The 18,262-nt window shown below is 42.3% G+C and overlaps 1 protein-coding gene across 2 annotated transcripts in view; it reads right to left on the reverse strand.

The window, feature by feature from the left end:
- Positions 1-18,262, reverse strand: part of LOC124407075 (neurotrimin-like) — a 45,606-nt gene that overhangs the window by 7,944 nt on the left and 19,400 nt on the right. Inside the window, exons 3-4 of one of the 2 annotated variants that reach the window (XM_046882893.1) lie at positions 7,856-8,063; positions 1,755-1,913 (exon numbers count right to left, since the gene is read on the reverse strand). In XM_046882893.1, the coding sequence (XP_046738849.1) occupies positions 1,755-1,913; positions 7,856-8,063 (367 nt within the window). The remainder of the gene's footprint in view (positions 1-1,754; positions 1,914-7,855; positions 8,064-18,262) is intronic. The other variant, XM_046882894.1, reaches the window with a different exon arrangement.

An 18,262-nucleotide genomic window follows, 5' to 3' on the forward strand; every position in this document is an offset into this window, starting at 1 on the left:
GATGACAGTTTCCGTATTGTGAGGAAAAAGTATAAAGAGATCCCTGAGGTTGTGCTGGTCTTAAGCGTCGTTACCGGAGGTCAGGGCACCTGTCAGGGTGCGACGAGGGAACAGAACGGGTATGAAATATTTCTTCTCACTCTGCGGGCTGCATAATTTATCGAGAAGTTTCAAGGAATTGCTTTCGCGAATTTCTTCCTTGCCTTATCCATACTCCAACTTCAAAAAACTCCCACGTTTCTCGCATTTCACGATTCTCTGGTCGTACTGCAGATTCGACTTACGAAAAAAAGTAAAAGAATGTTGACGCAAAGTGTCGCAGAATTCTCTCGTCTGATATTCCATTACTTTTATGCTTGAGAAGGGCGATGCGAATTAACTTCAACTGATGACATGATTTACAGAATCGAACCGATGGAAAATGAACGGTTGACGAATGAGGAAAATACCATTTCGAACGATGACGCAAAATCAGAAGTACAATCCGTACCTCAAACTGCCGAGGAATTCAGTCCCCGGCTAGCGCTTCAAGAGAAGCGTTTCAGTCTTATGAAATCCGTTGGACCAATGACACGATGTGTAAACTCAAATAGTCAAACGTAAATTGTTTTCAGTGTTCCAAAGTTAGTTTCGTCAAGTTGATTTATTTTCTTGGTCGTGGCAGTCGCTGATACTGCACTGTTGTGAATTTTCTTCAATTAAAAAAAACGCTGATGGAAGCAATGTGTAAACGCTTTGAGTTCTTGGTGACTGAAGACGATAAGCCTCCAGCCTCGTTGATTCTCCTCTGCACGGATCCTGGTGCAATACGGGTAAAAGGTTTGCACACAAGTTTTTGTTACCTACTGGTCCACAGGTGTAAATAGTGTTAGTGTTATCAGTTATTGCAACGCCATGCCATGTGCAAAACTGTCTTCGCTGCGGGACATCAGTATAAAAAATTCTTGCAACGACCGATAAACACGAAAGTCACACTGTTAATAAAGTTCTTCCAGACTACGAATTTCTGTAACAGTTCATATGGTTTCGGATGCATTGTGTACCTTCGTGACTCGTAGATCATGGCTAGATTAGAGAAAAAACTTTCACCTTGTATGAACATGATTTTTTTGACAAACTCACTATTGAACTTGGGTTTTTTTAATTCTCTTTTGCATGCGTGTCTAAAAATGACTCTGTATCCCTTGAGGCATTCGCCTTCCTCAGCGCGTTTCAATTCTATGATAAGTTTCGTTGCGTGTCTAATACTCATCCGTACAATTCAGTGTGTGCATTTTTCTTTTCTTCTTTTTCCCCATTTTCTTACCCTCACCCATTTTCAGAACCAGACATCCAATCTGAGATACGATTCGATGTATATTTTCAGTACCTATATCGACTTTCGGTTTTCCTGCACGCATATGTGTCGAATATTTCCGACTCATAGTATTAGCTGAAACTCCCACTTGTTTAATTAATTTTAGAGATTTAAAACCAGTTATGACTATTGAAATCGAGAATTGACCTGCAGTTCTTGACCTATCCTATAATTTAATCAAATTTCTCGCTATATCCCTCACAGTATAGTTTCAATCGACTATGAAATGCGTAAGAGCGTCGTAAATGAAAGTAAAAAAAAAGTTGTCAGGGTCTTAGCAAAAACGAATGATACACAGAATCAATGCTCGATCCGATCGAGTCTTCCGCCCCGTATTCTACAAGTACAATTGACGGAGATCTTTTCAAAGAGATAATAATCCAACTGGCGGTCATACCTTCCTGCGTGCTGAACTCAATTATAGGATTGCCGTCCTCTCGGCGCCACGTCACCGAGGGTGTTGGAGTCCCGGTAGCGGCGCACCGAAGCGTCACGTTGCTGCCTTCGCGGACGACCATATCCGTGCTCGTTGGGTAGTCCAGGATGTCCGGGGGCACTGCAACAATTTTGGCGTCACTCTGGTAATTTGTGAGCCATTCGACAAGCCCCAGCCTGCACCCGTCGGGCACCGAGTGACGTGCTAATTCCCCCATTATAATCCACCATATCACCCCTTGTAATCCATAAATTGTACTGCTATATACACCAAGCCTTGTACGACAGGACAATCATTATTGCCTTTCGCGTAAGGATTCCACAATGTCGAGGAACCTACCGCGCGAGCAATGTATGTATAAATTGATCGCCATGAACCAAACTCCTTCTATTATTCCTTATAACTTGGTGACTGCACGAGGTTGTGGGAATTTTTATCTGATAAGCCATGAAGTTTTCTGATTTATCTTTGATTTCATTTCTTTGTAATATATGTGTGGAAGAGTTTCTTCAATACATGGACAGAATGCTTCGTAGTCGTGATTGCCATACGTGTCCTTAACTAATTTCATCTTCTACCATAAGTGCAAAACGCATTGTAGTTCTGGGTACAAAATCAAAATAATTCTAGCAGCTTTGACCAACTATTCACCTGTCAACGGAAATGCAGTCACACTAAATAGTTACGTGTACCAAATTTTCTTGTAATTTCAACAATATTTATACCTTTATTGTAAAATGACATCCATCTTACCAGAACTTTCGAGTAACTATGGCAGAAATGTATCTCAATGTAGGAGAACGATTGAATCGAAAAGGTACCTAGTTATGTTAAAAATATTACTACTCAGTTGCAAAATATAAGTGAGAATCGAATCCGTCTCAAGAGAATACTGATCGGCTGAATTGTCGTCGAACGGCTTCTGCTGCACGCTCCCTCAGGGACTGTTAATTTAGTAAAAGCGAGCGATCTCCCGTCACCGGGTGCGTTTTTTCTCACGTGACTACCGTAACAATTGACGCACGCCATCGATAGCATATATATCTAATCATTCTGTCACGCACTATTGGTGATTAACTACGTCCTGATACCACGTAGGGCAAGTAAAATCTACCCTTTGGCACCAATGCCAAGCTTATCGGCCGTGCAGACGACTAGATAACAGTTTCCACTCTCTATATAGATATTAGTTTTTAACAGTATTTATTCTGGTTTTTTTTTTTTTTTTTTTATTTCAATGAAAAAGTTGTTGCGGAGTTGTTGCGATGATTGAGATCACGACGAGTGGCTATCGATAACCGTATTCACACCGAGCCATGATGTTATTACGGCCTATTTTGAGTTCGTAACCCGTCGACACGAACGAAGGATGAGAGGAAATGAGAGGAATTTGTATTAAAAGGTTAAATGTTTGAGATTATAATTGATTTATTTTCAAAAATATGGAGAGTAAAATAAGAAAATGTGGCGAAGGAAAAAGGGAAGAGATGTGAACTTGGATGTTGACTGAATGGAAGATGCCTTGAAAGTAAGTACATGGACAGTAGAATGCAAGAGGCTGACTAGTTGCAGTTTACTCGCAGAGAGAGTATTCTGCTAATGCAGTCAAGAAACCGGGGCAGAGAGGTGATGATAAGAAGAGGATGAAGTGTATAAGGATGCTGTAAGAGTGTGGGAAAAAAATCCAAGGTCTGGAGTAAGGAACAAAGTCAAAAATCAAATTCGGCTTCTACAATCTAATTTTCAGTACTACAATTTCTTGCGTCGGAAATATATTGAAATACCGCGTCTCGCGTATGTTGAGTCTACTTGTGGACTATGAATATTTGGTCTCACTCTCCTTGATATATAACCAAATTGCTGTGTGAAAATATTTGCATTCTAATTTGTATAATTACCGTAATGCCATTTCATTTCAACGTCTCCGTGGTTTTCGAGCTTGTTTGCATAACTGACACGTGTAGCAAAACCGTTTCCGTTTCCGATTGTAAACGAGCTTTTTACACGTAAACGTCGTCGTTTGAGCCACAGCTTTACGCGAATTATCATTATTACCGTATTCGTTGAACGGCGAAGATATGACGGAAAGTGTGGACTGGAAAATAAATTCGGTTTTTTGTCAAGCACCGGTGAAGCGGGACTGCAATGTTCCACCCCATATCCACGTATTTGTCGGGGTGGATAATTGCAAGAACAAAAAGAAAAAAAAAAAAGAAAAAAAAAAGGAACACAGGATGGTAAAAACGTTTATGAAACAAGTAACGAGCGACGAGAAAAGGTTGGATTTATGAACGTTGCACAGCTGAAAATTACAGGCAGCCCTGCAACCAGCCGCAGAAGCTCCACGAGTCGAATATTCGTTCCTATCGCACGTAGCAGCACCGCTTAATTAATCCAGAAGCTATCCGCTCGAAAATCCGGCGGAGCCGCTGCAGTTATTCGTCGATTTTTGACAGCGCAATATTTCGCTTTATTTATACCGTGTGGGTACGTATGGGTTGTTGTTCGTAACGCCTCCTGCAACACGCCCGGGATTCTAATATAACCTCGCAGGCGGAATTGCGATGGTATCTGGAAAGCAAAGAGATCTCTTATTTTAGCACTTCCATTTAGAAACCCAACCCGACCCGGCTGACCAGGCGGCTGTTCTAACCAGAGGTTGCAACTTCCTCGGTTGTGATAAAGAGGAATTTAACGAGGGGTTGCCGTATGGCTAAACTACGTTTATACAGTTACTTCCCAGAGGGCGGCAGATGGGTCTACGCCCCCGCCTTCGCCTTCGCTTTCGCCTTCGCCTTCGCCGTCGCCTCACCTTCGCCCTTCGCCGCTCGGGTTATTAGCGCCGGGGGCACGTCGCCAGGAAGGTGTTTAATAGCTCTCCAAGAGTGCAATCACGTACCGCGAATAGTATATTTTACATACATTTGCATCGAATTACCACAAATCGGCGACGGGGCCCGCAGCTTGTTTGAGCAGCGTTGTAATTTGTTTGTGTGGGTGTGTGTGTGTGTGTGTGGCATTGGGGTGGGTGATAAGGGTGTGTGTGTTTCGGTGGACGCTGCAGGACCAACCTGTTCCAATCCCTTTTCGACCCCCTGCCGTACTTGGCACACCTGCCACCCCTGTTTACACACTCGTACAGCAAGCTCCAGTGTGAGCCTGCAGCTACAAGCGACGATGTTGAATGCATTCTTCGAATTCAGTCTAATTTGTTCAGAAATCAGATCTTCTCGATCTAATTTAATGGCTCGAATACATTTGCGCTTTTTCGATTTGAAATTAATATTCTGTGTTCATGTTAATGCCTTTAACAGATTTTCGAAAATTCAAAATTCTTAAGAATCGGTACATTATTATACAGGTATATAGTAGTTGCAAAATATTTTTTCGCAACGAAAAGAGAGAAAAATTACAACGAAATGATATAACAAAGAACTACCTGGCATCCAATTTTGGATTCTACTATCCACGATGTTCGTAAAAATTTATAAATTATTACAATTCTCTCTAACAGCAGGTGCATTATTCGTTTCGCACGTGCACGTGTAAGTGTACTATAATTATAAACCAACAGTCTACACTCAGAGCAAAGATGAGAAAAGACATGTTTTCGTTTCGTTCGGAAAAAAAATACTGTTCAATCCAACAAAATAATCAGAACAGTGATTTGGGTTCTCGAATGAAATTAACAATAAATTTGGCAAACTCAAAAATTTCTTTCCCCCGTGTACATATGCTCCGCACCCTTATTTTGCTCCTGGTCTCCCACCACCTCCATCACATCTCACCAATCGACCGTGTTGATGCGGTTGTACGGGTCAGAGAGAACGTTCGCGATCCGAGATGCAAAAAATAGGGAGATATACGTAAATGAACCGAGCCTAATGGGACCCGGGGGTTGTAACGGCGTATTCGATCGGTATGCAAATGCGTGCTGGGAAGAATACGTTAAAAATCGTGATCGTTTTGAGAAAAGAAAAGCCCTCTTTTTCCGTGCTGTACTTTCTCACTATCCTACTGAAAATGTTCACGTGTTGAATCATGAAATGTTACGAATGAATTATTCAGCGTGTAAATTATTACCTAATTTGTCTAGTAAATTCAATCAAATATATGAAAAATCACCTAATAAATTACGAAAGTACGAATCATTAGATACACTATATCAAAAATCGTATAGTCAACACTTCATGAGTTTTTATCTAATCTTGTAATTTGTTATGTAATTTTTTTATATATTTTATCGAATTCACCGGACGAATCATGTAATGAATTATGCATTGAATTCATTCGATCATAAAATTTTGTGATTCACACTTTCTTGTTCTCTAATGAAATACCGAGGCTGCAAGACAGATGGATTGGAGTGGTTTCTGAATTGACGTTATTAGACGAAGACTTCTTTCTAGTTTTTCAAATCGGCGTTGGTCCGAATTTGCGATATTACACTAGAGCATAGAATAGCTGGAAATTGTATCAATTTGAAGCAATAACCGAAGTGAGAGCCTGAAACAACTTCAACGATTGTTTCGGATACTCTGTATGAGTATAGCGTACATTCAATATCACCCCTTCTTACATAAAAGAAAAAAAAATTACGCTTTGGATGAACCGCCAATTCGAACCACAATAATTTCCGTTTTAAAAATCTATTGAGTAAAACGTGTATACTGAGTTATCGCACGAGTGGATGGAAGATGAATTAAAAAAATGTTAGAGTGTTTGAAAATCAGGCCCAACTAAAATCTGTGATTTCTTTGCATCGTATATTACACGTAAATAATGTTAGTGATCTAGATTATAATGTTAAATAACCTGAATATATTTATTTAGCTTTATAAACCTAAATAGTTCCAACCTATAAAAAAAGCGAAGATAATTGTATTGATTCCGAACGTCTTGAATGACAATTCGATTGCAAATCCGAAAGCTACAGTAATTCTTCCCACTCTGTTGCCTTTCACATGTTACGTGTTGACAGTTAAGCACACATCACGTGTCCAAAATAAAGCACGACGGCTGTCCCTCGAAGAGCCCATTTGAGATATCAGAGAAAATATGAGTGCTCTTCGGAACTGATACTTTATTCAAGAACTGATTCAAATTTCACAGCAAGGGATTCCTACCGAGTACAGCGACGATAATCATACATGCATTTTTAAATATACTTCACTTAATCCTTGTTCTTCATCCTGTCGACGCAGAGGATATTTTTCGTGAGTATGTATAAAAAACGAGGCGTCACTCCCAGCCTTTTTCACCTTCACTGCAGGGTGCTCGTATCTCACTATCTTCCCTGGTAGTCACAGTGAGTTTTTAAGCCCACGGTTTATTTCTTGACATTTGCTCGCGAATTCATGTGTAGCTTCGGAGCCACTTATTGTTAGTACTGTTACAGCTCTGGACCTTTTCACACGTAGTATCCTCGTATTTTAGTAATATGCTCTCATACCCACCTCGCCAACGTGTTATAATATTTATTATTGATAATTATTGTCCTCGACCTCAATTTTTCATGCCTCTAAGGCACCGTGTCAATTAATCATTTACGGTTTATTGTCTAACTATTACACCTATAAAGTATGACGAAGCTTGAGCTGAATTGGTGGCGTAAAATCGCACAGGCGATCAGACAAGTCTGACTTTGAATACTTTCAAGTATCCAGAGAATTCAAATAATGCTAATTGCTAAGGGGTCGATTTCGACGTTGACGTATGCATCTCCAAACATCGATGCCCCCGTATCTCAAACGTTAAAAAGAGCTCGACAGCCGCATTCTATACACACTTCTAAACAAAAACATTCCAACACATTTTCGTTTGACGCAGAAGTACCTAAAGAAATGGCATGAATTTTTCCATTCCATTAAGTACTTCTGCATCAAATAAAAATGTGTTGGAATGATTTTTCTCAGAATTGTGTATAGAATGGGTCTGTTGAGCCCTCATTCCCATTTGCGAGACGTGGACTTCGATATTTGGATGTGTACAGGTACGTCAGCGTCGAAATCGACTATGGCACCCCCTCAAGTCTTGGCGTACCTTTTGATTCTAGTACTCACCGACGACATCCAGGAAGCCCGTGTTGCTGGACATCGGGTCGGTGTTGACCTGGCACATGTACCAACCACGGTCCGTTTCTCGCGTGTCACGTATGTGCAGGGACCACGTGCGATGCCCGCTATGCGTCACTGCGATCCGGTGATTCTTTGTGATCACGTGACTGGCTATCGTTAGAATGGTCTGCGTGTCGACTCGGAGCCACGCCACCTAAAACCATCGCGCAGATTTTATTCGACTCAATCTCTTTGTGCAACCGCCGTATAATTGCATGAACAGGAAATGCAGCCACCTTGTTGATTAACTGCTACAGGCATCTTAGTCTAATCAATCCAAGGTGCCTGGAGGGTTTGCATATAGCAAATGGCTCTGCTGTCGCACTGAATGGAAAAATTAATAAATAAATGAGGAATTAGAATTCTTTGTGCCAGGTTGCTTCTCCGGTCTGAAATTCAGGCTAATTATCGGAGCATGACGCCGCGGGCTTGTTTCCCGGATGTTACGTTCATCACTTCCCCTGAAACTTGGCTCAGGCGTTATTGGCGTCGTCTTCGACTGAAGTCTTTCCGTTTTTCTTGTCTTTAATTTACAAGGAAATAAAAGCTCGAGAAGCTTCTTCTGCTCTGAGTCTAAGACGTAGTATAACGATTTCAGTGCATTGGTTGGCAAGAATTAAAATGCTGATGAAATTCATTGTACAGATAATAATCATTTTGCATCAACTCTCCGAAGAGGTCGAATAAATGCCTGGAAACAGAACTCGCAATTCAAATTCTAGGAAGCCGATGAGTGTAGCTTAAATTCAAGTACAGATCTTCTACCCTTCTACCCTACTTAAAGCTGGAACAATTCACCGTATACTTATAAAATATCCCATACTGAGCATCCGGCATGTATTAAACAATGATCACAAGACTCTCGGGTTTAAAATCCTGCCGAGTGTGGCAGCCCTGATTTGCTTAAAGCTAAAATTCCGTTAGCGTGACTTTTGACTCTTTCTGTTTCGTCCCCATGGACAAAGATGAAAGGTCTGTTCACTTGGGGCCCGTCGAAGCGATGCACAACGGTATAAAAAACTCTCGACCCTCCAACCGTATTACCGATTGAAAATACGCAAGTAAGCCACGACGACGAACCAAAGTCTCGAGGGCGAAACACCTTACGTATCTACACTTACTTAGAAGAAGAATCGAATCCGCTCGCGAAGCTCACGTCGTGACCAAGCGGCGTTTTCACACGGGATCAGCTCGGCTCGGAAAACGTTTTCCTAACCGACGAAGGTCCCGAAACGTCGGGATATCTTCCGACGGTAGGGACTGCATAAAACCTCGGTTTTCATATCGCATCCGATCTTTCGGGACAGCTGGTCAACCCCGAGAGCTGTAGAAAGGGCTTGCAAAGGATCAAGTGACAGTTATCTTTCACCACGATATCGGACCGTCGCGTCAGGACGTTTTGTTCCGGGATACTTTATGCCCGGGTCGAGCTCCCCATCTCTTGCCCGTCAAAAGTTCGGCAAAACTTTGCGCATAAATTCAAGCACGGCAGTGCTTCGCACGATAGCTTTTCAAGCATGCTGAATGAAAATCTGAATTCAATCATGTCAATTGTTTACTAGTAAATATAAATATGTACGTCTGGAAGAAATTCTCTAGATGAATTCGTTGAATGAAGATGAAGAACACCGGTTCTTTAGGGTACAATCAATGGCCAATGATCAATGAAATGATTACACCTATTCAGATCCAAAAGTCACTCGAATGGTTAAACAACCTTATAGTCATCGTATAGTATAAAGACTAGCTATAGTATATATAGTACTTGTGAATGGATGAATTGATTTAAGCTCGAGTTTGATCTCTCCACTTGAGATTATCTCAAGATATATTCGATCTCTGTTGGAAATAGAATCGCTATCTTCATCTGCATTTTCCCAAAGTTTGAACTAACTAGTTCTCGAGAGATCAAGTCAGTCCTGTAATTATGTCAGTTGCCTGCGTTACCAGCGCCAGCCAAGCGTTAGGTATGAGTCGGAAATCGATAAAGATTAGCATGCAGGAGGTATGCGGGTCTTCGATATAGATACCGTCAAACCAGAAGCACGTCAGCAGTCTTGGTTATAACCGTAGTTCGATACGGGTGAAAAATTGGAATACCGGAGCAATAGCAATTAGCGAGAAACAGATATATATAGGCGAGGGAGTAAATTGAGCGGAAAAAACCCCGACCTACTAACACCGCTGTGCATTTTATGCTCAAAGAGCATTTTCGAAAACCTGAGGTGAGCGGTGTTTTTTGTGTAATGAGTCTGAGGTAGAGTTTAAGAAACGAGGGCCTTAATTGTGTGCGAAAGAAGAGGGGTGTCAGCGTAACAAGGCGCTCGCCGTCCGGGATCCATGAAGTGGGAGATGGCGCCTCTTTGTGGCACACTCAATTGCGCGCGAGTAATTATTCAGTCCGTGGCAAACTTGCCCTAAACGAACCCAACGCAACGCAACCTGACCTACCTTGGCTTAGCCTGTATTTTTCAATGTGTACATATTGCGAATCTCTCCGCGGTGTTCTATGGGGCGTAGAAATGAAGTTGCCTCATTATTCGAGTGCACCTCGTGGAATTATGCCCTGTTTTCTTCCAGCCACTGACTTTCCAAGACTTTAGAATTACACCCCGGCACGAGGTTCCCTTGACACCGTGTGTGAAAGAACAACATTTTGCGGTGCTGCGATGTGTCTGCCCGTCGTCAATAAACCAGCAAACTGGGATGCAGCACGAGGCGTGGAGCATTAATTAATAACAGATTACATTGGCGAGACCGGCGAATGTCCGATGTTATTTTTATTTCACCCTGGAAAAGTTTCAGATTGGCTGCGTCTTCCAAAAAGGTTCGTTGAATTTACGCGGGGTCGGTTTATTCTCGTTAGCCCAAATGGAAGCTGGGAAATGCCTTGGAATTAGGTGCTATCAAGGCTTTGCGCGACGGATGCAAACTTTCGCAATGGAAATTATAACGTCACCCATTCTCTCGTCTGATTGCTCGTCCAATTTCTTAATTCAATTCTGTCACGCGATAAGAGTACCTCGTGACGTAGAACTGATGTACCATTCGATTAACCAAGTTCAAGTACTACAGTCGTTACGATTCGGAAGAAAATCACAGGGCAATTCGTTTATAATTCAAATCTGTCCACCCCACGCGTATTAGGCTAATCAGGTGCCGGGATTATATAAATGCAGTGTTAAAGAGAGACGCAAAGTCGCTTTCATCTTTGGTAAAAGGAAATATTGTCAAAAACCATCGTTTCGAAGCTTTCACGGCGTTGCAAATAAGGTTACTAACGTTTATCATTTGAAATTTAGATCGGCAGTTCAGTATTTTTACCCCTTTTTCTGCGACATTGAATATTCCCTTTACCCTCGAATTTTCACCCTTCTTGTATTCAATTTCTTTAAAATATTTGCAATGTAAACAATTGCGAATTAAAAGACGAGGGTCGAGATTACGGCGGAGTTCCGCCAATAATTACGAGAGAAAAGGATGTATTCCAAGAGAAGGATGGAGAGAGAGAGAGAGAGAGAGAAAGAGCAATTATTAAAATCGAGTAGACGCCAAATCCGGTAAATTGATTAGCACAACTTTGAGGAAGCGAACAAATTGGTAAGGTAAATTTCGTTAAAAATGGCCGCTCAGCCGAGGCTCCGCTTCCTCCTTCCCTTTTCTCTCGCTCCCCCATCCTTTCGCTGTCAGCCGTTTCGTCCGAGTTAAAATCCATGATTCGCGTCAAAACGGGAGTTGAAGAAAATAGAGGAAAGAGAATATGGAAAGGGAGTATAAGTGAGAAGCAAGAAGCGAGACTGACAGAAAAAAAAGAGATAGACATCGAGAGGGGGGAGAAGGAGAGAGAGAGACAGAGAAGGAAAGCGTGACGTTTGCGGCGTACAAGAGCGACAGCGTTGACGTTCGACTCGATTCAATCAACGCGGCATATTGTCGACGTCTCGACGGAGACGTCAAGCGTCGACGGATATTCGTGAGCTTGAAATATGAAAAATGATGGGCCAACGGGAAGGATGCCAGGAAGCGCGAGCTGGTTGGCAGAGTGTATATCCATCCCCAGTCTCCGCGGAGCGTGTCTTCTCTCATACTCGGGACGGCAGGAACTCGGCTCAGATTCTCATCTTCATCCGCAGTGTGCAAATACCCACTGCGTGTCTTATTCCGGGCTTCATATTTCATCCATCAGTCTTACCTCGACGGTCAAGCGGGAAGATTAATCCGACTCTCTGATTCGCGGGTACTTGCCTCCTGGCGACGATTCTCAAACCCTAATCCCCCAGTCAGTCAGCTAGTCGCGGTTATAGTCAGCTGATCTTTTCAGCTCCCTCTTATATACACCGGTAAGAATTGATGGAGTGTCGGGATTTGCAAAGAGCCGAGTAGGAAGCGAGTGTCATATGTTGAACCAATGTTGATTATGAGCTTTCAAGTGATACTACAAGCATATACAAGTTCTTCTTTCCCTCTCTCTCTCTCTGCGTTGACCATTTTTCCAGAAGAACTGCTGGAAATATGAGCTGCAACTGGGAAATACCGCGTTCAGGATGCCTGTCACCTGCCTGTCGACACTCTTTACCGAGCCTTGATTTCACTGCTTCTGTTCTCACGCACTGAACTCCAAATCCCGCCGCCGCAGGCGTCAAATGAACGATGATGAAACTTCCTAAATAATCTTTTTTTCCCTCGTTGTCACTTTTATGACCTACAGCGACAAGCCTTAGCCGGGGAACTTCTGTTTGTGGCTTCAGATGTAGGTATGTATCAAGATACAAATGAAATCTTCCTGTCTTCGAAAAATTTAGGTGATACTTATATTATAGCGCTAAATATATATGTTTACTTGTGACGTACTGATAACACCTTTCTCAGGAAAACTCGAGATTTCAAAGTCAAATAAAATCTTGTAGGACGAAAGACATCACGATTTGATTCGCCCAAAGTTAGGGAAACAAAAAATTGAGAAGGAATCAAAATTTGTTAAGATACAAACGCACGAGAGGATGTGCCACGTACAATTCGATGATTAAGGACCCTCGGATGAGTCAACGTCGTCGAGAATTTCTGCAGTGACATTTCACGGCTCCTTGCCATTTCGTATCAAATGTCACTGTAGTGACATAAGTGAAAAGTGATGCTTACGAAAATGTCGCGTGTCTTATTACCCATCTTCGTTCCCTCCGTGCGTTACACTTGGGTTGTCAGTCTTACGGTGCTGTCACGTGTAACGACTGACAATCATGACAGTAAGAAGAATACAGAAACGCGAATCGCAATAGCAATTCGCGAATGATTGATTTTTTGTTTCCTGTTTTATTTTTGTTCAATCCACAGCCTGTGTTGAAACATTTCCGTAGCGTCGCCATCATCAATACTTGTCGCTTAACCGATGTTTTGGGCCTTTAGTATGATTACCTGTGAACGTTGATGTGAATCCCCATCAAAGTCCAGCGAAGCTGTTCGTTTCTATCGAGGCAATTTAACGCGTGTGACACACACCAGCGACGCTTGACAGCAATTTCATCGAGCAAAACTGAAATATTATACCGAGGCAACACAACCTTTGTGACGTTATGTATAACGGTTTTGATGGCTTAAGTGAGAAATGATTGGTCTGAACGTTCGTTGTCGCATGCGGTCGGGATTTTTATTTCTGACTCAAAATGTAACTCGAGCTTGACGATTTTTCATAATTAATTAAATGATTCTAAAATCGCTGACAGGCTTGACCGATGATATCCTTTGTGTGCTTAGTTAAATTATGCTGCTCAATACCGTAGAGCGGTTTTTTTGTTTAAAGCACGTGGAAGTGGTGCTCGGATTAGACTTATCTTCTTTACATCGTTCTGGGTGAACGTACTTCAAGAGTTTGAGGTTCAAAAATACAAATAAAGCGGCTCAGCTCAACTCTGGTGGGTCGTTGAGCTTCTCAAAGCTCTGATCCGATTCCAAACGATGAAGAAACTTGTTTCGTGGGAGCCCGAAGAAACTGCTTTACCATCAACGGTCTCAGAGGTTGTATGCTCGCAAAAATGTACATCTAAGCTTTTATTTACAATAATTGAAGCACCAATGCTGGTAAAACAATTGACGAAGAGCTGAGCGGATAATCCTACCATTAAACATTGCCATTCAAAATCAAATATGATTCTTAGATCACTTTGCACTCAACGATTATACGTGAAGTTAACAAAGGTAGAGTCGGCAGATTCGATTCGAGGGAGGAAACGCCACGCCGATCGGATTTGGGAGTTTGATACTTTGAGCGAAGTTTCAAGTGATCGCGCATCCCGAATTATTTGAATAGAGCGATTGACTAGACGGTCTAATTCAGTCTACAGTTGACTTCATTCAGCCATTAGAATAGCTCGGTAAACGTGGAACAAAAGTTTCTATAACTAGCTGCATTGATCAGCGTGCATGGGGTCGAATATCCCGCGAACTTTAACCCTCCACAACTGCACTAAAATTCCTGCATAGCCCTGGCGTATATACATTATACATATATCGGTAGTTGCATGGCTAAGGTTTGAGTGCACTGAGTGAGCAGTACGATAAACGTGGCATAAAGAAATGTCCCGCTTTCAGTAAAGAGGGCCAAGATTTATTCACCGTGATAACTAGCCAGCGGTACACTAGCTCCACTCAGAGAAGATAGGAACCTTCGGCCAAACGGGGTTTGAGGTTAGGGTTGTAACTCTGTATCGCCCCACGTCAACCCCTGAGGATAATCGGCTTCAATTGCAGACGAGTTCGTAGGCAATGGGTGGCAGTCAGCGGCACGATGCGATGCGATCGTCTGGCTGGAATCGCTGGGTCACCGGATACCGGTTTGGGTTATTGGACCCATCGATACGGCGGAAATACCTTCAGGAGTCGAGATCCGACCAAAGTGGTCCACGTGATCTTGGCCTAGCGAGTCCAGCTGACCGTCAGGCGATCCACCCTCGCCGGTCATTTTTGCCCTTCCACCTTCCACCTTCCACCTTCCACCTTCCATCTTCCATCTTCCACCTTCCACTTTCCTGTTACACCCGGAGTTCGAGGTTCAAACGTAGCCCGGAGCGGCAGACCACCATTTCTTATCCCGTTTCTCTTACCCTCATTTCCCAACAATTCTCGCCCCATCAATCTTTCATTTCTCACCCTCCCATGCAAGCTCCTTCCTTCCTTCTCCGTTCCGTCCGCCCTCCCGCAACACTTCGTTTTCCCACCTTGTGCCAGTGCTCGTTTCGCGTGAGCAGAGGAAAAATTGCATTTGCTTTGCGCTCCTTCAACTAAATATCGCGCTATCAATATCAACCAGCGTCTATTCGAGACCAGCGAAACATCGTGAAAAATCTCGTCATCGCGGCCGGGCGTGAGTGTGTCTTTTTATATACTATACCTATCACCCACCCGGGTCCCCAGTATTCACGCGATTATATACGAAATGAAACTTCTACGAATAGTTTTCCACCAGCGGCGAAAGCGCTGACGTGAGAACATCCCATTTAGCTAAACAGTGCTAAGGCGCGGATATCACGGGTTAAATAAAGCCTAAGGGTTGAGACTAATCTACGCCTGGGTGATTATACGGATCGAATTATTTAGTGAAGTTTAAAGCCTCCCTCACTCTTCACCGCCTCACGAGTCATTAAGATTAATCGAAAAAATTTCTCATACCACCGCACAGATTGATAGGAAAATTTGAGGTCAAAGTGTGACGCCATAAAACCGAAAAGATTATACCGTTTCTTTTATTGAAATACAAAACTGAAAAATGAGAAAGACATTACTGTCAAATTACGTCAACTTTCGAGTATCTTTCTCTTACAACTGATTAAAATCATATTGGGTACAGAATTCATTTTCCAACAATATCATTCTCACTCCGTATAGCTTTTGTTACCCACCCCATACACCGTCCTTGGTCACTCAACTGCAGTTATTGATCAATGCCATTAGCCACACTTGAGTTCTTTCGTCACATCGATTACCGAACCTTCTTTTCTTGTCTGTATAAAGTCTAATACTTACTATATTTGATCACTCAGAAAAGTCTTTCATCGACTAAAGTGCGATTCTTTCCACTTAATAATACAAAGGTTTTATTCTAATGGCACCTGCAGGCCTGAAATAAGACAAGTTCAAAGTGAAAAAATGGCATAAATAGGAAAAAGTGCAAAGTGTCAACTCGAATTTCATACACTTGATAGCGTATTCTATTGGTTTACAACACCAAGGCACAAATTTTCGTAATTTCAATTGATGACGGATTACATGACGTGTGAGCATCCGTTCCGACAGACTTTTACATAAATTAATTGAATAATGCGAAAATATAAGCCAGAGATTCAAGGGTAAACCAAATTGTAGATGGAAAAAGGCCCTCTACTGTATAACTAAATATCAAGGCTGCACGAAAGTCTAACGGAATTCGGCAGGAATATACGCGTTCGGCACTAAAAAAAGGGGGGAAAAAATTATCAAACATCTAAAACAGTGAAAAATAAAATGTAAAAAATACTCTACACGGTCTGATTATTTGACCTCTGATTCGTTACCCATTCTTCACACCATTCGATGCGATACCGATATCAGCTGTGGTACACATTGGGCGGAAGAACACGAAAAATCAAGATCCTATCTGGCACTGGCTAATGCAGGTAGCGTGCGAACTATACAGGTAAAAATATTGACGTTCAACTATAATATCTGTGCCAGGGCGTAAAGTCTGGGTAAGACGAAGGTGAAGAATGAAGTTAACATGATTCTGTTGAATATATGCCACATTTTCAGAAGAAATGAAAAAGCAAGAACAATTCAAAGAGGTGATACGAAAATACGTAAGCTCGTTAATCTGTATAGTCAACCTGATAATTCAATCTCAACTGATTTGGCAGGCATGCATTAAATCAAGCACGAAGATTATTTCAAAATTTGTCGCAGCTAATTTGGAGAAAGATGAGCATCACTCCAACTCGCAAATTCAAGCAATTAGTGTTATCTCGTTAATCATATCAGCGCGGGTAGAGCAGCACGAGTCGCGGAGAGCAAAGCGAACAGAGAGATAGAGATGAAGAGGTAGGGAGAGTGAGATGGAAATGGGGAGATAGATAGAGAGAGAGAAAGTGTGTGTGTGACGCGCCGTGTGGAAGAAACATACTACAAATTTGCACCCTCAGTGTGAGAATTAGTTGATAATTTGTTCCCCACGCTGCCGCACTGTGCCGCTTACTCCGGTCCAGTTGAGAAACCACAGGAACCGAGATGAACCCACAGGAATCCCCGCGGCTATTCGTAATCCATTCAGTTTTGTCAGACTTCAATTTCACCCTCGACACACGTAGACGTAGTCGCGCCCATACTGCGTGGTACATCTGGGACCTTTGGATATCCCGAATGGATTCAAGTTGGTCACGATTCTCCGAGTTTCTAGTTAACGCTGTCTGAAATCGGTATTTGGCATTGCGACGATCTGAATACAGAAGTTGTGCAAGGGATGCATGGCGCCACGTTATGTGCCGGAAGTCAGGAGTTTGGTGATTGGATATGAACCGTGGTTAATGCAGCTGTTGTGTTTAGTCTGGATTACTCGAGCATGCTCAACTGCTGCGTAATCAGTCCCGATAAATCCAATAACGCATGCAGTCGAACTATCGTAACCAACTTTCGCAGCTGAAGGGGAACGGGAATTCAGATCTGCAGTATCGATCAGCAATGCTGTGGCACCCTCGGAAGTGCAGCTGCAGATGCTTCCGCCATGTTGGTGGTGCTTAACGACTGAATCGTCAGCCAAAGTCTGCGTTCAGTTGTTTTCTTAGCTATCTGGGTGATGCAGTGTCAGAAAAAAAAAATTCTCGCCTAAGGGTCAGCCAATTTCATTTATCCATATACCGTAAACCATTTGGTTTTTAAAACTCTTTTTCATTTGATTGTCGACTTTGAGATAAGATTTTTCTAAACTGTTCCGCATCTCATTTCCGGATATTTTCTCTGAGTTTTAAATAAACTACGATTTTTTATAAAACGGCGAGGCAGTTGGTCGTATTGATTAAATGGTACCAGAAAGACTTGACGACGGTTTTTCGCGAGCTAAGTTACAGACGACTGCAGGTGATGCTAGAAATGGTGAGCTGTCGTGAAATTTCACCGGCAGGTATATACCTAATACTTTTATTATATGGGAAATAAAATTTTCTACAGGAAAATCAGCGGTATTACCTACCAATAACGGCTATGAGATAATTACGCATAAAGGGAAGCGGTATGAATAAATACCGTGCATAAAGCGTATATTTGTCGATTGTTATTGAACTTGAAACAGGAAATTATGGTTTTCGCGTTAAATTGATGGCTTTTCGCTAAACATCG

Source organism: Diprion similis, chromosome 6 (assembly GCF_021155765.1).
Source record: "Diprion similis isolate iyDipSimi1 chromosome 6, iyDipSimi1.1, whole genome shotgun sequence".
Classification (NCBI taxonomy): domain Eukaryota; kingdom Metazoa; phylum Arthropoda; class Insecta; order Hymenoptera; family Diprionidae; genus Diprion; species Diprion similis.